At 46.6% G+C, this 27,380-nt stretch overlaps 1 protein-coding gene across 1 annotated transcript in view; it reads left to right on the top strand.

Annotated features, from left to right (window-relative positions):
- Positions 1-27,380, top strand: part of COL23A1 (collagen type XXIII alpha 1 chain) — a 372,482-nt gene that overhangs the window by 286,245 nt on the left and 58,857 nt on the right. The window contains exon 3 of the mRNA XM_070465188.1: positions 18,974-19,018. Within this exon, the coding sequence (XP_070321289.1) occupies positions 18,974-19,018 (45 nt within the window). The remainder of the gene's footprint in view (positions 1-18,973; positions 19,019-27,380) is intronic.

Here is a 27,380-nt window from a genome sequence, read left to right as displayed (position 1 = left end):
TGGAGCCCCCAAAACTGAAATCTGTCACTGTTTCCATTATTTCCCCATCTATTTGCAATGAAGTGATGGGACCGGATGCCATGATCTTAGTTTTCTGAATGTTGAGTTTTAAGCCAACTTTTTCACTCTCCTCTTTCACTTTTATCAAGAGGCTCTTTAGTTCTTCTTCGCTTTCTGCCATAAGTGTGGTGTCATCTGCATATCTGAGGTTATTGATATTTCTCCCAGCAGTCTTCATTCCAGTTTGCGCTTCATCCAGCCCAGCATTTCTCATGATGTACTCTGATGTAAGTTAGATAAGCAGGGTGACAATATACAGCCTTGACATACTCCTTTCCCAATTTGGAACCAGTGTGTTGTTCCTTGTCCAGTTCTAACTCTTGCTTCTTGACCTGCATACAGATTTCTTAGGAGGCAGGTCAGGTGGTCTGGTATTCCCATCTCTTGGAGAATTTTCCACAGTTTGTTGTGATCCACACAGTCAAAGGCTTTGGCGTGGTCAATAAGGCAGAAGTAGATGCTTTCTGGAACTCTTTTGCTTTTTTGATGATCCTATGGATGTTGGCAAGTTGATCTCTGGTTCCTTCTCCTCATGCCCAGCTTCCTCCAAGGGTTGCTGGACCCTCTTTTGATTCCTCTTTTCTCTTTTTCTTTCTTCTTTCTACCTTGTTGTGAGGGAATTTTTCTTGCCCTTTCAGGTGTCTGAAGTCTTCTGTTAATGTACAGCAGTTTTTCTCTGAGAATTGTTCCATTTGTAGATGTATTCTTGATGTACTCATGAGGAGAGAAAAATTCTTCATCCTACATTTCTACTATCTTGACTTCCCCCTCTCACCCCCGACAAGGTCTGCTGTCTTTTACTGAGCTGGGCTCTCAGAAAACCAAATTTCTTGAATTTTTTATCAATTTCTTCTCCATATTTCTCTGTTCCCTCTTTCTGAAGTTTTTTGTTTGTTTGACTCGGTGGTTGGATGGGAGTCTGTTTTTGTATTTTTGCTTTGTAAGATTGTTTTTTATTGAGGGGCAAAGAAACAGGGGGCAGTCCCTTGTCAAATCATGATTTCCTGGACCGATTTTCTTATCTCCTCTTTCCAATTATCTGCATCTGTTTGTCTTGTTCTCCTTTCTTGATGACTTCCCCCAACCTTTCTCCCACAACTCTTTCTCATGGAATTTCAATCTTTGCTGTCATGTTTTTAATTTGAAAGAATTTTTGTGCAAATGTTCTCCGTGTATTCCTTTTTAATAGCATCCTGATCTTGTTTCATGTATATCATATCCACTATTATCTCTGAGCTTATTATTTATGGATTTTTTAAGTTTTATGTTTTTGAAAGCCAGTTTCCTCTGAGTTACTTTCTCCATTTGTTTTGCCTTCTGTAAGAGGTGTCCAGTACCTTAGACTTGTTTTTCAGAGTATAAGCCTAAACAGCTGACTGGCAGCTCCACTGACCCATATGGAACTGCTCATTATGGCTCCACAGGAGCATGAGGTGGTTGGGTCTTTCTCCTGGGTTGATCACATTCCCAAGGAAGAGCCTTCCCACCTCCCACCTGGCCGCAGAGGAAGGGATCTGTGTCGAGAAGGAGAGATATGTTGGTCTCCATATTCCGTGTGTAAACTTTCACTTAATGGTAACCTTCCCTTGTCTGTGCCTGGTTTCCTGAATGTGCTATAGCCTTTCCTCTTTCCTCTGTCTGGAAAATAAACCCCAAGTTTCTGCACAGTTTGAAGAATGGCATCTGCCAGATCAGAGACTAATACAATCTCCATGGCAACTACTTAACTCTACCTTTGTAACATAAAAATAGCCATGCTGCTGCTAAGTCGCTTCAGTCGTGTCCGACTCTGCGACCCCATAGACGGCAGCCCACCAGGCTCCCCAGTCCCTGGGATTCTCCAGGTAAGAACACTGAAGTGGGTTGCCACTTCCTTCTCCAGGGCATGAAAATGAAAAGTGAAAGTGAAGTTGCTCAGTCGTGTCCAACTCTTAGAGACCCCATGGACTGCAGCCTACCAGGCTCCTCCGTCCATGGGATTTTCCAGGCAAGAGTAATAGAGTGGGGTGCCATTACCTTCTCCAAAAAAACAGCCATTGGTAGTTCATTTAAAAAAAAAAATGAACATGGCTGTGTCCTAATAAAGTTTTATTTACAAATATAGAGGGTGAGCAAAATTTGGCCTGTGAGCCATGGCTTGAGATTCCTGGTCTAGATTCTAGCTCATCAGCTGTACGATGCTTCCAGTTTCTGGGCTTTGGGTATTTGTTTTGGTTGCTTTTGAGGTGTCCTGAATCCTGGCTTAAAATACTGGTTGTCCCATTTCTGCATTCCTCTCATTTGTCTACTCCCCAGCTTCCTAAATATTGTTGCTTGTGTTTCCTCTCCTGACCTATTTTGTCCTTGGAACTCAGGTTTCTGGAAGTAGTAGAAATAAATTCCATCTCCCATCCTTAAATTCCTGGATTCTTTTATTTTTTTTTTTAATAGATTCCTAGGGTTACCTCTTTAAGCATCTAGAAAGAAAGTGAAAGTGGTAGTTGCTCAGTTGTGTCCAACTCTTTGAGATCCCATGGACTATAGCCCGCCAGAATCTTCTTTCCATGGGATACTGGAATGAATACTCCAAACAAAAATACTGGAGTGGGTTGCCATTCCCTTCTCCAGGATCTTCCCCATCCGGAGATCGAACCCAGGTCTCCTTCATTGCAGGCAGATTCCTTACATTCTGAGCCACCAGGGAAGCCTCTAGAACTGATGTTAATTAGGAATGGTTTAGGTTGTGTATTTTTACCAAATGCTACTTTGTTGCTATTTTTTAAATAAACTAATTGGGCATATACCACATGAAACGAGAGGCTTCTCTAAAGACTTGAATATAAAATGACTCCTTCCTTTCTGAGGCATTGTTTTGGGAAAAAGCTTTACTTTATATTGCAGCCATAATTCTAACAGAAACTGCTTTGTGAGAAAGGTATTAATATGCCCACTTTATAGATGGGGGAACTGAGGCCCAGACTTACCTGAGCTTGCTGGATAGTATGTGACAGAGCAGAATTTGAACACATAACTCTTTTAATGATCCTACTTCTATGTTAAGGAAGTGGCCATTGGCTCTGATGTTCTTCTAAGGAAGAGTGACATGGCTAGATTTATAAAGGTGCCTTGGATGGGGGAATCAGGGAAGACACTGGATAGAAGAAACAAGCCTGGGGAAAGGGAGGTCCATGAGGAGGCTGCTATAGGTGGTTGAAAGCAGTGAGGCTGAGAGGGCCCATTTGACAGGGATTACAGAGACCATGGGCAGGGCTTATAACTGAACCAGGGTATGTGGACAAGGGAGGCATGGAAGATGACCCTGTGATGAAGGGGAAACACTCAACCAGAGAGGGCAGAGGGACTGCCTTACCCAGTGGAGGGAACACCCTGCCATCCTCACACAGGCAAGGCAGTGTTGGTCAGTCCAGCACCCACAATGCTTGTTGAACCATAGCCATTCTCTGCAGGTTCCAGAGCCTAAGGCTTGGCCAGAGCCTAGACTTTGAGAGGCATGGTCCCTGCTCTGCAAGCAAGATCCTTGTTCTCAGCCCTTGGCATGAGAAGGGAGGCGCTGAAATATCAGGATTTGAGGGGTCCTTTGAGCACTCTGCTTCCCAGAGAGGGACCACAACTTACCTGCCAGGAATTTCTAGTTAGCTCTGGGACAAATGGGGTACAGAGAGAGCCTGGATCCCAAGCAACAGGGCCCGAGTCCCAAGCACTCTAGAAGCTTTCAAATTGGGAGTAGATAAGCCAGAGGTTGGTGTTGTCCTGAGGGCTAACCATTGGCCAATGGCTGCAGCAGGCTGCAGGGGCTCACCACCTGTCCTCAGACTCTGATATGAAGGTTCTGCTGATTCTTTCTGCCTATCCCTCCTCCTGAGCCCCGGGTTGTCCTCTGCAGAATGAAAATGCAGGATCACTAGAGAGTACATCTGAGTGGGCCCCATCAAGAAGTGTGTTTCTGACAGTAAATGTCTGCAAGGCAGAAGTGGAATGGCTTTGAGAGACTGTTGACTCCATTCACCCCAAGTTGCCACCCCATTAGTTCTAGGAGATAGGGAAGGCGGGCATGTTTTCTACCTGTGGATGGCTCTATATCCCCTTCTGTGCTGGAACTGCTCCCAGGCCTCCACGCCCCTTCCCCAGGCCCCCCACAGCACCTGCACATCTAAGATCACTTCCCACACTGTGCTGTAATTGACTGTTTGCATATCATACCCCAGAAACTTGTGAGCTGCTTAAGAACAGAGCCAGATGTATTTATTTGAGTATCCCCAGAGCCTGGCACAGAGTGGGTTAATGTTGGATGGATGGAAATACAGACGAATGATTGAATGGATGGATGAGTGGATGGGTGATCAAAAGGAAGAATAAGCAGAGATTAGTAACTTAACAGCTGGATGAATAGATGAACAAATATTTAGATGGATATTTGATTGTCTAGATGAACAAAGTCTTTCTTTCATTCAGAACTATGTAGTGAGTAGTTTTTCTACAGCGGGATATATGGATGAGCACATGACTAGAAGGAAGGAAAGGGAAATTAGGATGGAGGGAGAAATAGCATAGCAGGTGAATAAACTGAGGAGGAACTAGAGAAATGCCTGGGCAAAGAGATAGCCCATGTTCACCCGTTCACATTCTCCTCTGGGGGTGTCAGTGTCTGTGAGCCGAAGGAGTTGTTCCCAAGGTCTCAAAGGGGAGGGGTTAGGAGAAAGAATTCACAAATACTCTCTGTCTACTAAAAAACTTTTTTTCTCTAAATAAACTTTGAGTCCACTTCCAAGTATGTTTAGAAAGACCAGTGGTGGCTTTCATGAAGGATGAATTATAAGTGCTTCATTCGGAGCTATGTTTAGGGACCCTCAGAAATACATATAGTCACCAAAGCAAGTGCTAAAATGCGTATGAGACAAGAAACATATGCCGGGTGTGATGATGTCAGGCAGGCTTACTGCAAGCATATGTGCTGTACTGTTGATGGAATACTCAGCAAGTGTTCCAGAAAGAGGCCTTTCCTGAAAGGGAGGTCAATGAGAATACTCCCCCTTCTCATAAATCTTTGGGGAAAAAACAGGCCTGTCTCCCACACACATGCAGCTAATTATTTGGGGGCTCAAGGATTTCCCCAGAGAGTGGTTTACTAGGGCTAAGTCTGCCCCAAGTGATTTCCAACAGCCCCAGCTAAAAGACCATGGCAGCTGGCCGTTGGTTCATCACTAGGCATCTTCCTACTCCAGTGGGCAGAATGGGTCAAGCACAGGTGCTCAATAATTAAAGAGACAAACTTACATCTTTTCCTTTTCCAACCCCCAACAAAAATCAGACCCTGAGACAAGCTGCTGATGGACACCCTAGAGTCCAGAGCATTTTTGCATGGCTGCTGGTGACCATCCACCTTAGTCCAGTTTAACTGGATTTGACCTGAGCCAGGGCCAGGCTCTTGGAGGACCAAGGCAAATTGAATGTGGCCTCCACTTCCTGAGGCTCACAGTCTAGCAGACAGACAGAGAGAGAGCTGGGCAGAGAGCCTCATCCCAGTGCAATAAGTGCTGAATATCCCTGGCCCAAGAGTGGCAGCCAGGAAGGCTTCCCAGGGAAGGGTCCATGTCTTAGCTGGGTCTTGAAGGATGAATAGGAATTATTCTGGCTGGTATTTGAGAAAGGACATACAGCTCAGGGGCCTTGGTGTGTTCTGGGCCAGGAGTAATATATGGAGGACAAGTAGGAAATGGGCAGCGCAGGCCAAAGTCTGGCTCAACCTGGAAGGACCTTGGCCAAAGATCTCAGGCTATGGCCCAAGGTCAGAGGGGAGCCTGTGAAAGGCTTTGATCGGGAAGCGGCATGATCAGGTTTGTGGTTTAGAAGGACTGTACTGACTGTGGGACAGAGAATGAAAGCAAACACGGGAGCCAGGGATGAGGCTGTGACCACTGACCCAGGGAGAGATGCTGGTACCAGACCCAGTAGGAACAGAGAGGGGCAGACTCTGGTTCTTTCTCTTCTGACTCTGTCATCTGGTGCATGTTCTTTAACCTCTTGGTGCTGTAAAATTGGCATAATAGCCCCCACCACATGGAGTTGTTGTGTGGTTCACAGTAATACACATAAAATTCCAGGACAAGGCTAAGACCTGGTCAGCTGCTCAGGAAGTGTGAGTGGAATGGATCCACCCACATTCCTGATGGCTCCTGGGTAAATGGTAATACTGTTCACAGAGACTGGGAATTCAGATAGAGAATTGGGGTGGAGTTGGGGTAAGAACTTTGATTTAGGCCATTCCACCAGCTTCCACTAGGATTCATAAGGGGCTTCTGCCCCACCTCATCTAATCCTAAAACAGAATAGCCTGTGGCTCAGAGCATGATCTCTGGCACCAGATCACCTGGTCAAGTCCTGACCTTGCCACTGATAGTGACCTCAAGCCAGTGACTTGTCCTCTCTGGGTCCAGTTTTCTCCTCAGTAGAATGAGGTATAGGGTTAGTTCCATTCAGTTGCTCAGTCATGTCTGACTCTTTGCAACCCCATGGACTGCAGCACGCCAGGCTTCCCTGTCCATCACCAACTCCCAGAGCTTACTCAAACTCATTTCCATTGAGTCAGTGATACCATCCAACCATCTCATTCTCTATCTTCCCCTTCTTCTCCCGCCTTCAGTCTTTTCCAGCATCAGGGTCTTTTCAAATGAGCTGGTTTTAGCATCAGGTGGCCAGAGTATTGGAGTTTCAGCTTCAGCATCAGTCCTTCCAATGAATATTCAGGACTGATTTCCTTTGGGATGGACTGGTTGGATCTCCTTGCAGTCCAAGGGACTCTCAAAAGAGCCTTCTCCAACACCACAGTTCAAAAGCATCAATTCTTTGGTGCTCAGCTTTCTTTATAGTCCAACTCTTACACCCATAGAGAGGCTATGAAAATTACAGGAAGACTGACATGACAGAGCTCAGAACAGTACCCAGGACACAGTAAATTCTGAGTGTACACTGCAGTAATCCTGGTGGTGGTGGTTGTAGAAATAATGGCTGGTGGTTTATGAACCCAGAACTGGTGTCCCTTGGGTATTATAAACTCAAAACTTGGTTCCAACCTCCCCATCTCCTGAGCACTAAAAAAGAAATAAAATAAATAAGCCAGGTAGAGGTAAGTGACTGTAAGAAAATAAAACAAGAAAACATGCCAGAGATGGTGACCAGTGAAGGTGTCCAGGAAGCTCAACAAAGAGTCAACCATGCAGAGATACCCCAGCCATGTGAGGAGAGCCCCAGACAGAGGGAGCACAGGCCTTGAGACAGGACAAGGCCTGGCTGGCTTGAGAAGCAGAAGCAAGACCACATAGCAGGAGGTGTAGGTGTGGAGTGAAGGGAGACAGTGGGAGATGGGACTGTGTGGAGAGCCTAATTCCTCACAGGCTGCCCGCTGAAGCGACCAACCATCTGGTTTGCCTGGGCCTGTCCCACTTTTAAAACTGAAAGGCCCAGAAAACTTCTTAGTCCTGAGCACACTGGGGTGGCTTGTTGCTTGATTGCTCACTTGCTGCCCTCACTTCCTGGATGTGGACGTTAAAGCACCCCAGGCCTTTCTGGGGGCTGGCATGCCCTTCCCTCAGGAGAACTCTGTTCTCCTGTCCCCAGGAGTGGAAGGCCTAGGTCCAAGGCCGTTTAGAGTCATATTACCTCGGAGCAGGGTGGGGCAAGCTGAGTGGCCAGCTTTTTCCTGTGGGTTGCTTCCTAAATCCGTGACCACCAGCATGTTGGCCATGCTCTGAAGGCCTCACTTGCTTTTTCTAGGACTTTCTGACTGGACTTTTAACATGTAGGTTAGGAGGAATACTCTTGGAAATCAAAGCTCACATGGGTGGCTTTTAAGTTTAAAAAAAAATAAAAGCTTTTCATTCTCTGAAAGCAATAAATCCTGGCCTTCATTAAGTTTGAGGGGATACATTGGCCCATGTGTCAGTGATTAAGGCTTTGGGGTGAATGGAGAACTGAGGAATTTGGTGTCTTTGGGGTTTCTGTGTTGCTTCTCTGGAGTCTGTTTTCCAACTGGAAACAGAATCCCGGGAGATGATAGGCTCTGGGAAGAAGCCAATTCTCACTAGCACAGATCTGGGTCTGACTGAGCCCCAGAGACCTGCCCTCGGCTCTCCCACTCACTGCTGACCACCCAACACCGACCCCTCACAGCCGATGGCTCGGACACCCTCGCCGCCTGCACAGGAACCAGCAGTCAGGGGCCACAGTTTCTTTACATGCCTTTCTTAGCCTGGGCACCAGCTCTTTTCATGTTCAGGTTAACCTGACTCTACCTTCACCCTTGAGGAGCTCAAGAAAGTCCTTCTCCCTTTCCTGGAACTTCCCACTCAGCCCTTTCAGTCCAAGTCAACTGGCCAATCAGGGCCTCTCTAGTCCTGGAGATGTACTCATGGCCTTGAGCCCAAGAGAAAAGATGGGCCGTTGTCTCTCTCTTTCCCTCGGAGGGGCTTCTCACTCTTCGTGCAAGTTTACTCAGCCCTCCCTTCAGCTGCCTGAGCCAAGGGTTGTGACTTACCCATCTGTCACTTAAAAGAACCCCTTCAAATAGTCCCTTGAAATCTCCACTCTAAGGCACAGAGGCCCTTTCCTGAAAGCCCTTCCGTGATCCCTGTTGCTCTGACCCAGAAACCATGTACTAACACCTCATCCCCTCCACTTGTATTCTCCTTCTCTCCGGATCCCCTGGGTGAGGCAGTCCATTTCTTTAGCTCTGGTGCCTATACCATGGTCCATTTTCCCAAAAAGGAGACACTTAGGAGTGTCGTGCTAGTAGCAATAAGAGCTCTGGTCCAGCTCCTGGCTCCTGACCAGCCCTGAATTGAACAGGTCACCTCACCTTGGGCCTTGGTTTCTTTGCTGTGAGCAAACCCATTACATCCACATCTCAGAGTTGCCAGCAGAATTAAAGAGACAGTAAAATCACCCAGCATATAGCCTGCATTGGCTCAGCATGTGTCAGCCGCCCCACTGCCCCCCCCAGGCCTGCTCCACCCCGTCTTCTGAGTCCCCTCCCACTGGGACCCTGGGGACTCTCAGGAGTTGGCTCTTGGGTCTGGGGTGCTGCCAGCGTAAGTAATGGGTCTGGACTCCTTGATCCCATTTTAAATGCCTTGTTATGATGTATGGCAGAAACCAACACCACATGGTAAAGCAATTCTCCTCCAATTTAATTTTTTTTTTAAAAAGAGAGGAAAAAAATAAAAAACAAAATGCCTTATTAAAGTTGCTCCTGACTTGGGAGGGAAACCAGCCTGGAAACAATAGATATTTCTGATGGGCATGCCAAAAGCAGGCCAGAGTCTGCTCCAATGTTGGCAGCATGTGGTCTTTTATTTCAGTATTTAATTCACAGACTTCTAAGAACCACCTCTGGGCCCCTTCCATTTTGTGTGATTCACAGTACATTTTTTAAAAATAATAACAACAGATCATAATAGTAGCTTTCCTCCAAGGTTAGATGTGAAGAATATGAGTTAGTACCATGAAATCGAGGTTAGTGCCACATGTAAACAATGGTACCACCTGTCTCTAGTTTTTCTTGAACAGAGTTAGAGGGGCTGCTGTGTCTGTCCAAAACTGTCCACTCCTTTGGAGGAAGCATCAGCATTCATATCTGAGGCCCTTGGTGAATGTGAGTTTGGGGCCATCCACCAGCCCTAGCCCAGCCCCCCACCCCAAGGTGGCCTCTGCTACTTTGGCATGATGTTCAAGCAGGCTGACCAAGTCTGATCACTGGGGCAGTAGGGGTCTTCATTCACCTGGACAACCATCATAGTTCCAAACAAACATTTGCCTTACAACCCCAGCAGCCTGTGGCATTGCCTCTCCAAACTCCTTCGGGACCTTACAGCAAGTCGTTGGGCTTACAAGTGATATGGATGGTGAAGGATGAGCCTGCAGGACCTAAATGCCTTGAAGTGAGCTGTCCTTGCCGAGCAAGAGACTGGGATTTTAATTCCTGGAGGACAGCATGACCTCTGGAACCCAAGCAGCCTGCCAGCTAGCCAGCCTCTCCCAGAGTGCAGTGTCCCCCAGGCCATCCCAGAGGCATTCACAGGATGCACTGCCTCCCTCCTCCGAGGGACAGAGGGCCCTGTGAGGCCAGGCTGGAAACGAGCATGGTGGAAGTTTCCAGCTCCGAGGCTGGTCTGAAACTTGTAAAACAAATGTTCTAGGGAGATGTTTTAATGATGTGGTCATGGAAGCTCAAATCCAGGAATTCCCCCTGCCTTCTATGCTCAAGGTACACCCCACCATGGCCCTGGGGCCCTGGGCAATCTTATGGAACTCCAGGCTGAATGTCTAGGGGATTCAGAACCACTCTCTTCCTGGAGTCCTGGGAAGAAGGTCAGATAAAGAGGCCTCCAATGCCAGAGGACCGGGTCTGAAGACCTCAGAGGAGGTGGACACATTTGGGGACAGCCTTAATCACAGTAGCCAAGGAGTTTGGAGGATGGGCCCTGGAGTCACCTCCTTGCTATGTACCCTGGGGGACAACGCCACTGTCCCGCATGACCACACAGTTCCAGGGTCTCAGCAGATGCTCAGTGGCATCATGATAACTGTGCTGCCAGCAACATTACCATGGTCTCCACTAGGCTGACCTGAGTTCACATTTCACTCTGGCCCTTGGTGGCTGAGAACCCAGGGAGCATTTCTTTTCTTTTGTTTTTAATTGTGGTAAAATACACATAATTTAAAATTTACAATTTTTAAGTATATAATTTAAGGGTATAAGGTACATTCACATCATTGGGCAACCATCCATCTACAGAACTTTTTTCGTCTTCCAAACCACAACTCTGTCCCCATTAAACACTAATTCCCCATTCTCCTCACCCCACCCCACCCCCAGCCCCTGGCAACCACCGTTCTTTCTGTCTCTATGAATTTGACTACTCCAGATAATTCACATAAGTGGAATCATACAGTATTTTTCCTTTTGTGATTGGTTTATTTCACTCAGTATAGTGTCATCAAAGTCCATCCATGTTGCAGTATGTGCAGGAATCTCATTCCTTTTTAAGACTGAATAAAATTCCATTGCACATATATATTGTAATAAATTTTGTTTATTCATTCACCCATTGATGGACATTTAAGCTGCTTCCACCTTTTGCTCTTGCATCTGGGAAACTTTCTTGATTTCTCTGAGCCTCGGTTTTCCCAATATTTAGAGAAGAGGGTTTAAAGCATTTTCAAAACTGAGTATAGATTCAATTAGATAAGTTACACAACAGCTCCCACCCTTAGGGCCTTGCAGGTGAGAAGAGTGGGGGCTTGGGGGGGTGGCTGGCTCAGTAACTGTTGGATCCAGGGGAAGCAAGAGAGGGAGAGGCCTGGGCAGGCTGGCCCCAGGTTGGCCCCAGGGTTGTGAGAGGACAGCAATAAGGCAGGCATTGCTGGAGGAGGCGTGCTCAGTGGAGGGAGGTGCCCAGAAGGATTGAGGGGGACCAGCAGGTCCTCACTACTCAGGCCTCCCTGGAGCCTGTCAGGGTTCAGGCCCCCTTTGAAGTGGGTCAGTGACACGAGTTCTCCAGTCCAACCAGAGGTCAGATTTTTATCAGTTAGAAATGATTCCACTTTGTCTGGCCTCAAAGGGTGCTTGAGAAGAGCATCATCCTCCCTGGAGTTACTTAATATGCAGATGGTTGTCACAAGCAGAGCCCTCACTAGCCCATGCTATGCCTGAAACCTCAGGATTTGTTCCAGAAATCTCGTTTCCAGACCATTCTACCCATGCATCCTGCTCCCCGGGTCCGCAGGTACATGGAAAGTCTCCAGACTGGCCCTGCTCTTGTGGGCTCAAGATCAGGGTGTGACTGAGGGTTCAGCCAGCCTCTGGACTCAAACCCTGCCCACTACCCCATACTTAAGCTAAACTGAAATGTAGCTACCCTGTCTCAGGCTTTACGCACCTTGGGAAGCATGTAATCCAGTTACATCAAACACCCAGATGCTAATGCTCCAGAGGCCCCTGTGTTATTTCTTTCAATCCCAAATAGGTCCCTCCTTTGTGCCCCCATGCTGGTGTGTCTGCTATCAACTCATCTGTTGAATAGTTCTGCAAGGCAGGCGTGGTTGCCATCGCCCCTAAACTTTTATCCTTGTGATTGGGAACCCAAAGCACAGAGAGGTTAAACAGCTTTTTGTCAGTCATGTTTTTTCCATTTTTGCACCAGCATCACCTGTGGGTGTCTGTTGCTCAAAGCCTCTGGAAAGAAGCTTTGCAGACGCCGCCACAGCAGCACCCACTGTGAAACACCAGGGTCCCCACGACCACCAGCCCCTGATCCAGAGCTGTGTGGGTCACACAGAGGTGAGGACAGACTGAGTTGGTCTTCATCACCTGGAGACTCTCCAGCCAGGACTATTCTTACAGCAGCATCCTTGGGCAAGACCTTATTTTCTCCATCTGTACATCAACAAGTTGATCAAGACAGATTCCCGGGTGCCTTCCAGGGCAGCCTGAGTGTCTGAGTCTGTGCCAGCAGTGGGAAACATTGTCCTACTGTAGAAAGGAAGGAACAGAGAAAAACCAACACGTGGAAAACTCTGGGGCACACTGCTGGGCCAGAAGCCTGATTTTGCTTGTTTGGAGAACATCTGAGCTGCAACCAGCTGGCCCAGCTATCCCTGGGAGCCCAGGACAACATGCTGTAGGCCTGGCCCAGATGCCAGGGGGTGGCCTATCTGCCCTGTTGCTCACCCCAGGGTGGCCACCCCTTCTGTTGTCAAGGCTGCTTGCCTGGGAGGTTGACATATCTGGCACAACTGCCCTTATACCTTAGGAATCACAGACTGATGATGAAGGGCACCCCAAAGCACCAGCTGCATAGCCTTGTATGCAGGCATATGTGCCAAGTCGCTTCAGTCATGTCCAATTCTTTGTGACCCCATGGCCTATAGCCCCCCAGGCTTTTCTGTCCATGGGATTCTCCAGGCAAGAATACTGGAGTGGGTTGCCATGCTCTCCTCCAGAGTATCTTCCCGACCCAGGGATCGAACTCACGTCTCTTACATCCCCTGCATTGGCAGGTCGTTCTTTACCACTAGCGCCACTTGGGAAGCCCGTGTGGCCTTAGGTAGGCAAGTCCTGTAGCCTCACTTAGCCTCAGAGTTGCCCTCTGTACAAGGCATATGAGAGGGATGAGCAGGAAATAGTGGAGCTCCTGAGATGAGCCACAGGAGACCCGGAGCACAAAGGGTTCCAAGTTTATGTTTGCTAGATAAGTAACTGGAGTGGTGCCTAGTAGATGCTGAACCAGGGCTTCTGCCCCTGACCAGCCCTCAGCACCTGACAATCCAGAAATTCATGAAGGGCTGTGCTTCCTGCCGTTCCACCCCACCACTGCCCCCACAACTGCAGGTTTCACCATGCAAGCTTCTTGTGTGCAAGGCCTCTCTGTTTGCAAAAGAAGCAGATCGGGAGACTAGTAGTCAGCATGAGGCTCAGCTCTGGCACTCCCCTCTCCCAGGGCCTCTATTTATCAAGCATGGCAGGCCTCACCACCTACATCTCCTGCCATGGGAAGAAAAGAGGAGGAAAAAGTATCCCTCATCTCAACAACCCTGGGCACCAAATTAGGTCATCTTGCGTCTCTTCTAAGCCATGGATCTCATTGGATTTGACAGTCTCTTTAAAGAGAATGCCAAGATATAGTGAGGAGGGAACTTAGGCTGCACACGTTGCAGACTGCAGGCTGCAGTGGACTATCTTCTATTGGGAGAGAACATGCAAGGTATGGCAGGAAGGGTAGGTGGGAGAGGCTAGGTGTGAGGGCAGCCTTTGCCTGATGCCAATGAGGAAGAGGTCTCAGGTGTGGGGAAAGGAGGATGCCACAGACGGCTTCCATGTGATTTTTGGCTTGGCTTCATGGATACTGGTGATCCCCACACTTAGGTGAGAAGAGAACCCTGTCAGGGAGCACATGGAGAATTGGGAGGTGATTTTGGCTTTGGACATGTTGCCTTTCAATAGAATTATCCTGGAGGCAGTTGAAGGTTTGGTGTGAATTTCAGAAGAGAGGGTCAACCAGCTGTCTGTTTGTGACCTGTTCACACAGAGGCTGCTGGGATCTGATTCGGACCGGCTGCAGAGGGTTCACAAGCAGCAGCCTCAGTCTCCTTCTTCACTTAGGCCATTTCAGCTTGGAGTCCTGTCCAGCCTGTCAGGCCTACAGCCCCACAGGCCACGTGCACTCATCAGTACCCAGGCTCCTCGCCCACTCCAGGCCTGCTGGGAGCTTCCCCCAAAGGCCCTGGGAAGCGGGGGCACCCCACCACGCCTGGACAGCTGCCTGCCCACTTAACATCCTCCTTATTGGGCCTTCTGCCTAACTATGCCACCCAGAAGAACCACCCAGAAAAATCCGTTAGTTCAGCTCCCTCAGCAAGAACAAATGTCTTCTTCATCTGGCTTGTGTTACCCAGACAGAGAATTTTGCAGTCATACCCCGTTATGACCATCAGAAAACCATAGTGCTGCTTTAGCTTTCAGATCCAGGAAGAGCATGGCTTACTCTCCCACTCTTGGGCCCCTTTCCTGCCCTTACCTTATATTATACATAAAAATTAGCTCAAAAGGTTAAAAGTTAAAATTAACTTAATGGTCAAATAGGTTAAAATAGACAAATTGGGCTACATCAAACTTTGAAACTTCTGGGACTTCCCTGGTGGTCCAGTGATTAAGAATTCAACTGACAATGCAAGGGACATGGGTTCAATCCCTGGTCTAGGGAGATTCCACATGCCGAGAGACAACTAAACCCGTGCACCACAGCTACTGAACCCACACTCTAGAGCTCATGGTCTGCAAGAAGTGAAGCCACCACAATGAGAAGCCCATGTGCCACAACTGCAGAAAGCCCAAGCACAGCAACAAAAACCCAGTTCAGCCAAAAATAAAATGAAATAAATAAGTAAAATTTTAAGGAAACTTCTGCACAGCAAAGGAAATCATCAACAGAGACAAAAGGCAACCTACAGAATGGGAGAAAATATTTGCAAACTCTATACCTAAAAATGGGTTAATATCCAGAATATATATAAAGAACCCAAAACAGCAATAGAGACTGAGACAGAGAGAACAGACTTATGGACACAGTGGGAGAAGGAAAGGGTGGAGAAAATTGAGAGAGTAGCATTGAAATATACATATTACCATATGTAAAATAAATAGCCAGTGGAAATTTGCTGTATGATGCAGGGAGCTCAATCCAGCGCTCTGTGACAATCTACTGGGGTGGGATGGGGTGGGAGGTGGGAGGAAGGTTCAAGAGGGAGGGAACATAGGTATACCTATGGCCAATTCATGTTGATGTATGGCAGAGCCCACACAACATTTTAAAGCAATTATCCTCCAACTAAAAATAAATAAATAGAAAACCCCTACAACTCAGCAACAAAAGAACAATTCAATTTAAAACTGGGCAAAAGATCTGAATAGACATTTCTTCAAATAAGATATGCAAATGGCTAACAGGTACACAACATCACTAATTATTAGAGAAATGCAAGTCAAAACTACAAGATATCACCTCATACCCATTAGGATGACCACTATCAAAAAAAAAAAAGACAGAAAGTAACAAGCGTTGGCAAGGATGTGGAGAAATAACAAAACACATGTGCACTGTTGGTGGGGATATAAAATAGTGTAGCCACCCTAGAAAACAGAATAGCGTTTCCTCAAAAAATTAAAAATAGAATTACCATATGATCCAACAATTCTACTTGTGGGTATGTATCCCAACCAGTTGAAAAAGGATCCTGAAGAGATACTTGCACACCCATGTTATTGCAGCATTGTTCACAAGAGGTAGAAGAAACCCAAGTTCCATCAACTGATAAGATGAATGGTTGAAGACAGGACTTCCCTGGTGGTCCAGTGTTTAAGAATCCACCTTCTAATGCAGGGGATGAGGGTTCAATCTCTGGTCAGGGATCTAAGATCCCATATGCTCAAGGGGCAACTGTGCCTACATACCACAGTTAGAGAGCCCATGTACCGCAGTGAAGACCCAGAACAGCAAAAAAAAAAAAAGATGAATGGATGAAGAAAATATGGCAGACACATACAATGGGTTATTTTTCAGTCGCTCTGTCCTGTCTGACTCTTGGCAACCCCATGGACTGCAGCATGCCAGGCTTTCCCATCCTTCACTATTTCCCAGAGTTTGCTCAAATTCATCTCCATTGAGTTGAAGATGTTATCCAACCATCTCATCCTCTGTGGCCCCTTCACCTCCTGCCCCTCAGTATTTCCCAGCCTCAGGGTCTTTTCCAACCAGTCAGCTCTTCACATCAGGTGGCCAAAGTATTGGGGCTTCAGCTTCAGCATTAATTCTTCCAAAGAATACCCAGGGTTGATTTCCTTTAGGACTGAGTGGTTTGATCTCCTTGCTGTCCAAGAGACACTCAAGAGCCTTCTCCAACACCACAGTTCAAAAGAATCAATTCTTCGGTGCTTAGCCTTCTTTAGCCTTAGCCTTCCACCTTTAGCCTTAGCCTTCCACCTCTCACATCGTACATGACTACTGGAAAAACCATAGCTTTGACTATACCAACCATTGTTCAGCCTTAAAAAGGAAGAAGGGCTTCCCTGGTGGTACAGTGGAGAAGAATCCGTCTGCCAATACAGGGGACACGTATTCGATCCTGTTCCAGGAAGATCCCACATGCCACAGAGTAACTAAGCCTGTGCCACACACCTCCTGAGCCCACACTCTGGAGCCCCATGCTCTGCAGCAAGAGAAGACTCTGCTATGAGAAGCCCACACACCCCAGCTGGAGAGTAGCCTCCCCTCACCGCAGCTAGAGAAAGCCCACGCACCACAATGAAGACTCAGCGCAGGCAAAGATAAATAAAGTGTTGGTTGCTCAGTAGTGGCTGACTCTTTGTGATCCTATGAACTGCAGCCCACCAGGCTTCTCTGTCCATGGGATTCTCCAGGCAAGAATACTGGAGTGGATTGCCATTCCCTTCTCCAGGGGATCTTCCTGACCCAGGGATCAAACCCAGGTCTCCTACATTGCAGGCAGATTCTTCACCATTTGAGCTATCCAAGAAGCCCACAAATGGGAATGACTACCTGCTTAAAAATGAAGAGAACAATAAAGGGAAACACACACAGGCACGCTTATTTCTCACTGAGCCCTCCTACCGCAGACCTGCTTCATGGCTAGTCTCTGCCTCTACTCTGGTTGTTCCAGGAATTTTTGAGGGGGTTTAAAGTTGGCTTTTTTTTTTTAAGTATTTTTTTGATGGGGACCATTTCTAAAGTTTATTGAATTTGTTATAATATTGCATCTGTTCTATGTTTTAGTTTTTTGGCCCTGAGGCATGTGGGATCTTAGCTCCCCTACAAGGGATCAAACCTAAAACCCCTGCATTGGAAAGCAAAGTCCTGACCACTGGAACATCAGGGAAATCCCCTTAAAGTTTTACAGGAAAGTGAAGTTGCTCAGTCGTGTCTGACTCTTTGCGACCCCATAGACTGTAGCCTGACCAGACTCCTCTGTCCATGGGGATTTCCCAGCAAGAATACTGGAGTGGGTTGCCATTTTCTTCTCCAGGTTTACAGGAAAGGACAGTGCTTATGACACAGGCTGTTCCTCAGTTGCCTCCAGGCCTCGCCCAGAGCTGGGAGCACGGTAGGGGGCAGGAGGAAGAGAGGTATAAATTACAATCTAGTGCCTGCGTCTTCATTTCTGCACACCTTCTCCAGCACCTGAGAAAACAGGAGAAAGAACCAGGGGTAGTTAGACTAACGAGGAGTGAAAACAGACAGGGAGGGGAAGACAAGGAGGCGTGAGCCCCGCCCTCCACTCCAAGGCCAGGTGAGCTGTTCTCTGAGCCCTGCCGCCTGTTCCGGCACCCAGAGCCCTCTTCCGCTTCAGCATCTCGGTCACTCTGGTCTTGGGGGCTGATGTAGGCCCAGGGGCAGAAGGCGAAGGCAGGATGGTCTACATCAGATTCAGAAAATGCAAAAACATGTGGATGAGACTGGATACCAAAAAGCACATGCATCAGTGTGCACATTATGTGCAGTAAATCACAAGAACCTCCCATCTGTCCTCTAGCTCCATCCCTAGAGCTGTGGGGAAGGGCAGGGAGGTACCCGAGCATTTAGCGAACAGAGGAAGGAGGTAGGTGGATAGGATAGAGCCTGTTATCACTGAGTTTAAGCATCTGAGATGCCATGATAGTGTCTTTTGCAGAAGAGCATCAGATGGTAAAGAATCACCTGCAATGCGGAAGACCTGGGTTTGATCCCTGGGTTGGGAAGATCCCTTGGAGGAAGGCATGGCAACCCACTCCAGTATTCTTGCCTGGAGAATCTCATGGACAGAAAAGCCTGGTGGGCTACCGTCCATGGGGTTGCAAAGAGTCAGACATGACAGAAGCAACTGAGCATGTACACTTGATAGTGCTTTTATGTGGTGTGCTCTCTTTGTTGTTTTATTTTAGTGAGTATTAAAAAGCATTTGTCCAAGCTTTCGTAAGATAACTGCCATCCTCAGCCTTATTTTTCTTGTAAGTCTGAAGTTTCTCAGCAGCAATCTCCTGCCTCAAGGGTTTCTAGGCGGTGTACATTTTTGAATGGGAAAGAACTTGTGAATGAAATAATAAACAGATAATTGAATAACTAAATGAATGAGTGGGGGATGAGAATGCAACCAATAAGGACGATCCAAAGGAGCAGGGGTAAGGGAGGGGCAGGAAACAGAGCTTTCTTCACACTCCTCTCCACTCTCCCAGCCAGCAAGGTGGTGGGCAGGCTGTCCCCACGGCTGCTGCAATGCATGTGAGTTGGGGGCAGCTGGCAGCAGGCAGGCTGTACCCAAGCCCACTGGCTTCCCATCTTAAAGAGTCCATCCTTGTTTTCCTGTCTAGGCCCCCCTGGACGGCGTGGCAAGCCCGGAAGAAGAGGTGATCCCGGTGAGTCCCAGGTTTTCTAGTTCCTAAACCTTGACCTGGAAGTCTGCCCTTGACCTGGAACCTGGCTGGAGGTGCCAGTCCCTGCACCAGCCCATAACTAAGGACCAGGTCTCTGTCTCCCCCTCCAATTCCAGCCACTGTCCCCAGAGCTGCAGTGGCCAGTGCTGCCTTCTTGGCTTCTTGACATCATTCCAGTGTTCCAATTCCAGTGACAGTCCCCTCTATGCTCTTGGCCACTCCCTAAAGCTCATTATCAGCCTCAGAAATTTTAATCCCCCGTCTCCCACTCTGAAACAACCTCCTGTCTTTGTGGGAAGAGATGGTGATCCCACACCCAGGGTGGCTACCCTGGGTTCCTTGACACAAGATGGTTCTCCTCTGTGTCCCCATCCCTCCCCAGACCTGGCCGGTCCTTCCCTTGGCAGAACCACCAAGAGAAGACCCCTTCACTTTCCTGCCATACAACCTGCAGACTCGCCTGCACTTGCTGCCAGCCTCCCTCCTGCCATCTTCCTTTCACCCAAAATGCACTCTCTCTGTTCATACCCTTTCCCCAACTCACAGTGAAGCTTCCCTCAGAGGCTGCACACCCCTATCGGACTCCCATCTCCTCCACCTTGCCTTTTCTCACGGCCACTCCACTCACATCATTTTGGCCAAAGGTTACCACTGACCTCCAGGTGGCCACACGGGCAGACGCAAGTGCATTGCTGTCTCTCTTTCTGAGCCTCATGTTGGCTGTTCCCCCAGGCCCCCCGCTGACTCTTGCCTGTGTTTTCTCCCACATCTCTGACCCCTTCTCATATACCTTTCCTATGGGACCCCACTTGCCTCTTAAATGGATTTGGCCTTCTTTGTCTCCCACCCCTTGGCTCTGGCACCCCCATAATGCTGATAATGCCCCTCTTCCTTCCTCTAGCCAGGTCATCCCCTCTGGACCCAGAGGTTGAACCTGGCCCCACTGAACCCAGCACCTCCCCTAGCCTGCTCTCATCCAGCTCCCCATTGCAGGGAGGGGACCTCCAGCCACCTGCTTCCCTATGCAGACATCCCTACGCAGACAAGGGGCATCCTCCATGATCCTTCCCTCCCCACTCCCACACCAAACCTCCCATCTGTCCTCCTCAGTCTGTCTCAGCACAGTTCTCACCACTACTCCTCCCATGCCCCCCACCTCCAGCTATGTCCAGGGTCCTTCCCTTCTGAACCTACACGCATATCCTCCCCCACCCAGATCTCTCCTCCTGTACCTGGACTGTTACCCCAAGTTCACTATTCTTTGTCCTTTTGGCCGAGCTCAAGCATCTCCTCCAAAAAGTCTTATCTCATCCCTCTGGCTGGGGATAACACCCCAAGTCTACAGCATGCAGTAAACAGCCTGGTACAGAGGAGGCTCCAGGGAATGGAAATGCACAGAACAGTGAATGAATGAATGCACACGTGCTCAGCCCCTAGGCAACTTCATAAGGAGAGCATGGTGGTGACCATGCTCCACCATCAGGAGGACCCCAGGCAGACTGAGTCTGGGAGAAACAAGGCAGGTTCTCTGTGAAGCTCAGATTCTTCTTCCTGGCCCTAGGCATGGGCCTCTTGTCCCCTCGATTTGCTGCATGCTTACACCCAATCTAGTTCCTTGCTAGATAAACTCCCCAGAGTTCACTGGCAGGAAATGCCTTTCATGGTATTCTGTTTGCTTTGACTTCCAGAAGCTGGAGACTATTTTGCATTTGATTACAATGGATTTTCTGTGTAATCACCCCCCCTGCACCACTGCCTGCCAAATACACACTTCATCACTCAGTTCTCATTGCTGCCCTCGTAAAAGATCTTATTGCCTTTTATTGTAAGCTCCTGATGTCCCTTTTGGAAGAAAAAGAGGAATAGATAGTGACTTTTTTTAGGACAAAGTATATTACTCAACTTAAAAACTCATTAGAATTATGACTCCAGTTTATAACTGATCTAAAAGTCAAGGGAAAATCAAGGACTCAATGGACCCCTGACCCTGTGCTGTGTCCTCTCAAGTCCTTCATCTCATGTGATCCGTACAGAGCTCTGCAAAAGATAAGAATTTGTTATTATCCCCATTTTGTTGATAAGGAAACTGATGCTTCAAGGGAAGAAATGTCCTGTCTAAGGTCAGCTGCTGGGCCAGGGGTGGGCAGCAGCTCCTCCCCTTCACTGCCCTTTCCCACGCGATGCCCTGATGGTCTGCCTGTCATAGAATGGTGTGAGTAGCACAGAGCAGATGTCCCTGTCTGATTAACTTTGGCTGGGCCTCATGTTTATTTCTAGATAGTTTCACATACGTGCACCTCTTGGCTTTGGGTCCTTCCCCTGTACAAACCAGGCTTTTCTTGAGCCCCAGGGAGAAAGGTTTGTTTGTTTGTTTGTTTGCCTGGTGGGACAAGATCTGATTGAGAGGTTTTTTGCTGCTGCTGCAGACAGAACTGACCCAACCCACCTGTGGAGATGGGGCCTCTCCATCTCCCAGTGGGAGCCTTTGCCTGGAATATACTTCACAGGTCCGTCAGTGTTTTTGTATGTTTATCATAATAGAACGGATTTTTCGTCTCCCCAGTAGCCTATTTCTCAGCTGGGGAAGCCCAGCAGTATCCTTGGGATCCTCTTTCTAGGGAACTTAAGCAGGATTTTTTTCTCCTTCCGGATTCCCCTTTCTCCATAAGCATCGATCAGTCTTTCCTGGCTCCCCCAGCCCTAGATCCCTCCCTCGGTCCCAGAACTCCCTGAAGGGCTGGTGGTCTGCTCTGCAAACATGTCCTTCTCCACCAAAGTGTGGGCTCCTCAGAGCAGGAGTTTGACCCCAAGCACTAAAGAGATGGCCAATAAATACTTGTTGACAGGAAATAGGGAGGAAAGGGAGGAGAGAGAGAAAAAGAGGGACTGATGGGCAAATGAAGGAAAAAGGGTTAGGAGGCAGGAAGGGACAAGGATGAAATTTTGCTTGGCTGTGCTAAACCTGTAGAGACAGATGGAGCCACTCACCAGATCTCTGCAGGTGCCAGCCTTAGATCAGCAGTTTTAGTGTTAGAGTTTTCTATCCACCCTGGTCCTAAGAAATCCTTTCTAAAAATACAGCAGAAGCACTGCCGGAATGGTAGAGTAGGGACCTCTGAACATCAAGTCCTCCATCAAGTCCTCCGTAAAAGCCGCAAGAACACTAGAAAGAAAGTGACCTTTTCCGAATTCTGAAAATCAATGTCTGGTAACAACCTAAGAAATGTTAATTTTATAAAAAAGGTCTGAACCTTGCTGAGAGCAGTGAGGTTTGTAGCTTTTTAATTTGCCCATCTCCCCAGCCCCAGGGTAACCCTAAAACCATCACCGCCTCACAGTCACAGTACCTGTGAAAACGAGCAGTCACTGGAGGTGGCAGAACAAGTTTGAAGCTCCTCACATGCTCATACTCCAAAAACTGTCACTATCAGCTCCCTGGAAAAGCCCATACACATGACTTGTCTTTTTTTTGAACTGATGCAGAGCTCACTCACTGGGAAAAGCCATATCCTAAGAGTGTTTGCCAGAAACACTCAGCAACAATCGTTTAACATTGCAGCTGCCTAAGGTGGTAATACCAGTTGTAGCAAAGAAGAAGCAGACACAGCAACTTAAATGAAAATCAAGGGGATGAACTGTCCAAAGAAGCTTTAAAATGCTCCAACATATACCTGGGGATCTAGAATACACATGCCTGTGTAGGGAAAGACCTAAAAGAACCCCAGTCTCTCATCTCTCGCTGACCTTGAGGCTCCATTCAAGCAAAAAGTGAAGGCAAAGGCAGAGTTGTAACCTGATAGAGTGTTGAAATTATGCTCAACACACAAAGAGTCCCTTGGCACAGAATGGGAGATCTACCAGTTCAAGGCATTAAAGAAGACCTCTGTCTTAAGCTGACAATTAAGCAAACCAAGCAGAGAATTTAGTAACTGCCGTGACAAAGAGTACACATTTCAGAGAATTATCTCAGAAAAGCCCCTGAACAAACAACAACAACAAACTCTGGAAAGCAGAAGGAGTATCTAGTTTCTAGAGTGGCCATATCAGACTATTTGAAATACTGTTTTTAACAAAAATTATGAGATACACAAAGATATAAGAAAGTGTGGCAATGAAGGGGAAAAGGGGAAAAAAGCAGTTAAACTATCAGTGAGTAAGCCCAGATGAACTTACTAGACAAAGATTTTATAATGGCTATTACAAATATGTTCAAAGAACTGAATGAAATCATGTCTAAATAATTAAAAGAAACTATAAAAATCATGTACTGCCAAATTTATCAATAAAAAGAAAGTATTTTTAAAGGAACAAAATAGAAATTCTGAAGCTGTAAAGTACAATACTGAAATGGTTAATTCACTAATGGGGCTCAAAAGTAGATTTGGACTGGCAGAAGAACCAGCAAACTTGAAGATACATCAATTGAGATGATCCTGTCTAAGGAAGAGTGCTTTCTCCATACACACATGAAAGAAAGAATCTTAAAAGCAGTGAAAGAACAATGACTGATCACAAAAACAGAATCCTTGATAAGATTAAAAGCTGATTTTTTATCAGAAACCACAAAAGTCAAAAGGTAGTTGGTATGACATATTCAAAGTGATGGGAAAAAAGAAAAAATTGTCAACAAAGAGCTCTATAACAAGAAAAACTATTCTTGTAAAGTGAAAGAGAAAATAAGACATGCCCAGGAAAGCAAAAATGAAGAGAATTCATCACTAGCAGTCTGCTATACAAGAAATATTAAAGGGATTCCTTAAGTCTAAAATTAAAGGGCATTAGACAGTAATTTAAATCCACACACAGAATTAAAGAGTTTCAATGTGATTACAGATAAATATGAGAGACAATATAGTTTTTTTTTTCATTTTTAACTGCACTGTGTGGCATATGGGATCTTAGTTCCTCAACCAGGGATCAAACCCACACCCCCTGCAGGGGACCCAGGTTCGATCCCTTGTCGAAAAATTAAAATTAAGATCCCACATGCTGCATCATGCAGGCAAAAAAAAAGATATAAGACATATAGAAATTAAGTAGTAAATTGATACACATAAGTCCTACCTTCTGAGAAATTATACTAAGCATAAATAGATTTTTCTATAGATCTAAGAAACAGACCCAGGCATATTACAGCAAAATACTGAAAGTCAAAGAGAGAGTCTTGAAAGCAGCAAGAGAGAAACGACTCATCCATACAAGAGAACTTCAACAACATTAGAACCCTGACTTCCCACCAGAAATAGCAGAGGCTAGAAGGCAGTGGGATGACCTGACCTATTCAAGTGACTAAAAAAAACCCATCAACCTAGAAGCTTATGTCCAGCAAAACTGTCTTTCAGAAATGAAAGGTAGGGCTTCCCTGGTGGCTCAGCAGGAAGAATCATTCTGCCAATGCAGGAGACGTGGGTGTGATCCCTGATCCAGGAAGATCCCACATGCCACAGACCAACTAAGCCTGTGCACCACAACTATTGGGCCTGTGTCTAAAGCCTGGGAGCCACAGCTGCTGAACCCCATTCGCCCTAGAGCCTGTGCTCCACCTCAATGAGAAGCCCACACACCACAACTAGAGAGTAGCCCCTGCCTCTTGCATCTAGAGAAAATCCCTCAGAGCAATGAAGACCCAGCACAACCAAAAGTAAAAATAAATACATACATACATAAAATTATTTTTAAAAGACACATTCTGCCAGTCAGAATGGTTGCTATCCAAAAGTCTACAAGCAATAAATGCTGGAGAGGGTGTGGAGAAAAGGGAACCCTCTTACACTGTTGGTGGGAATGCAAACTAGTACAGCCACTATGGAGAACAGTGTGGAGATTCCTTAAAAAGCTGGAAATAGAACTTCCATATGACCCAGCCATCCCACTCCTGTGCATACACGCCAAGGAAACCAGAACTGAAAGAGACACATGTACCCCAGTGTTCATCACAGCACTGTTTATAATAGCCAGGACATGGAAGCAACCTAGATGCCCATCAGCAGACGAATGGATAAGAAAGCTGTGGTACATATACACAATGGAATATTACTCAGCCATTAAAAGGAATACATTTGAATCAGTTCTAATGAGATGGATGAAACTGGAACCCATTATACAGAGTGAAGTAAGCCAGAAAGATAAACACCAATACAGTATACTAATGCATATATATGGAATTTAGAAAAATGGTAACTATAACCCTATATGCAAGACAGAAAAAGAGACACAGATGTACAGAACAGACTTTTGGACGCTATGGGAGAAGGCGAGGGTGGGATGATCTGAGAGAATAGCATCGAAACATGTATATTATCAAGTGTGAAACAGATCGCCAGTCCAGGTTGGATGCATGAGACAAGTGCTCGGGGCTGGTGCACTGGGATGACCCAGAGGGATGGAATGGGGAGGGAGGTGGGGGGTGGTGTTCAGGATGCAGAACACATGTAAATCCATGGCTGATTCATGTCAATGTATGTCAAAAACCACTAAAATATTGTAAAGTAATTAGCCTCCAACTAATAAAAATAAATTTAAAAAAAAAGACACATTCTGTTTTTTTAGAAAATTAAGGATAAGGAAAATTTTTGCTTTATTGACTACACCAAAGCCTTTGACTGTGTGGATCACAACAAACTGTGGAAAATTCTTAAAAGAGATGGGAATACCAGACCACCTGACCTGCCTCTTGAGAAATCTATATGCAGGTCAAGAAGCAACAGTTAGAACTAGACATGGAACAACAGACTGGTTCCAAATTGGGAAAGGAGTACATCAAGGCTGTATATTGTCACCCTGCTTATTTAACTTATATGCAGAGTACATCATGCGAAATGCTGGGCTGGATGAAGCACAAGCTGGAATCAAGACTGCCGGGAGAAATATCAATAACCTCAGATATGCAGATGGCACCACCCTTCTGGCAGAAAGCGAAGAACTAAAGAGCCTCTTGATGAAAGTGAAAGAGGAGAGTGAAAAAGTTGGCTTAAAACTCAACATTCAGAAAACTAAGATCATGGCATCCAGTCCATCACTTCATGGCAAATAGATGGGGAAACAATGTGACAAACTTTATATTTTGTCACATTTTATATAAATATATATAAACTTTATATTTTATATAAATCTGGAAATAAAGTGACAAGCTTTATATTTTGGAGCTCCAAAATCACTGCAGATGGTGACTGCAGCCATGAAATTCAGACTCTTGCTTCTTGGAAGAAAAGTTATGACCAACCTAGACAGCATATTAAAAAGCAGTTTTATTACTTTACCAGCAAAGGTCCATCTAGTCAAAGCTATGGTTTTCCAGTAGTCATGTATGGATGTGAGAGTTGGACTATAAAAAAAGCTGAGTGCCAAAGAATTGATGCTTTTGAACTGTGGTGTTGGAGAAGACTCTTGAGAGTCCCTTGGACTGCAAGGAGATCCAACCAGTCATTCCTAAAGGAACTGAGTCCTGAATATTCATTGGAAGGATTGATGCTAAAGCTGAAACTCCAATACTTTGGCCACCTGATGTGAAGAACCGACTCATTGGAAAAGACCCTGATTCTGGGAAAGATTGAAGGCAGGAGGAGAAGGGGACGACAGAGGATGAGATGGTTGGATGGCATCACTGACTCGATGGACCTGAGTTTGATTAAGCTCTAGGAGTTGGTGATGGACAGGGAAGCCTGGTGTGCTGCAGTCCTTGGGGTCGCAAAGAGTCGGACATGACTGAGTGACTGAACTGAACTGAGGACTAGTTTCTTTTTTTCTTTAATCCGATGAGTTTACTTTTCGCTTAGAATTCTAATTCGCATGACTGCCTGCCCTGCACAGAGTCTGAATAGGGTGATTGCCAGAGCAAACTTCCATGCCAAAATGCTGGAGACCCATCTCAGGTGCCGTTTCAAAACGAGACTCTTCAAACCTGCTGTGCAGTCAGTGTTTGTTCAGCAACATGAGCCAAACAATGGAAAACCACCATCTGTGTTTCTCTTTTCTGTGTGTCTAGGTGTGTGTCTGCATAGAATGCCTATATGTGTTAGAAAGAGAAAGAACACTGTACTGTAATTGCAGCCAGCATTGGGTTTTGGTGCCTCCTCTGTGCCACTCTTGTCCTGGGCACTTTATGTACACACAGTATCTTACTCAGTCCTCCTAGCAGTCCAGAGAAGCAGGAATTGTTACTCCCCATGTTTCTCCCAAGCAGACTTTGTTCAAGGTCTAGAGCTCATGAGCTGGAGAGCCAGGTTCTAAGGCCTCCACACTCCCTGGCAGTATTGGCCTGATTAAATCCAGGGCCTGAGGCCTGACTTAAGTGCTTGGCTTGCTGACTCAGTACTGGCTCTGGATTTGCCAGCCTCCAAGCCTC

This window comes from Odocoileus virginianus, chromosome 3 (genome assembly GCF_023699985.2).
Source record: "Odocoileus virginianus isolate 20LAN1187 ecotype Illinois chromosome 3, Ovbor_1.2, whole genome shotgun sequence".
NCBI lineage: Eukaryota > Metazoa > Chordata > Mammalia > Artiodactyla > Cervidae > Odocoileus > Odocoileus virginianus.
This window is presented reverse-complemented; position numbering and strand designations above follow the sequence as displayed.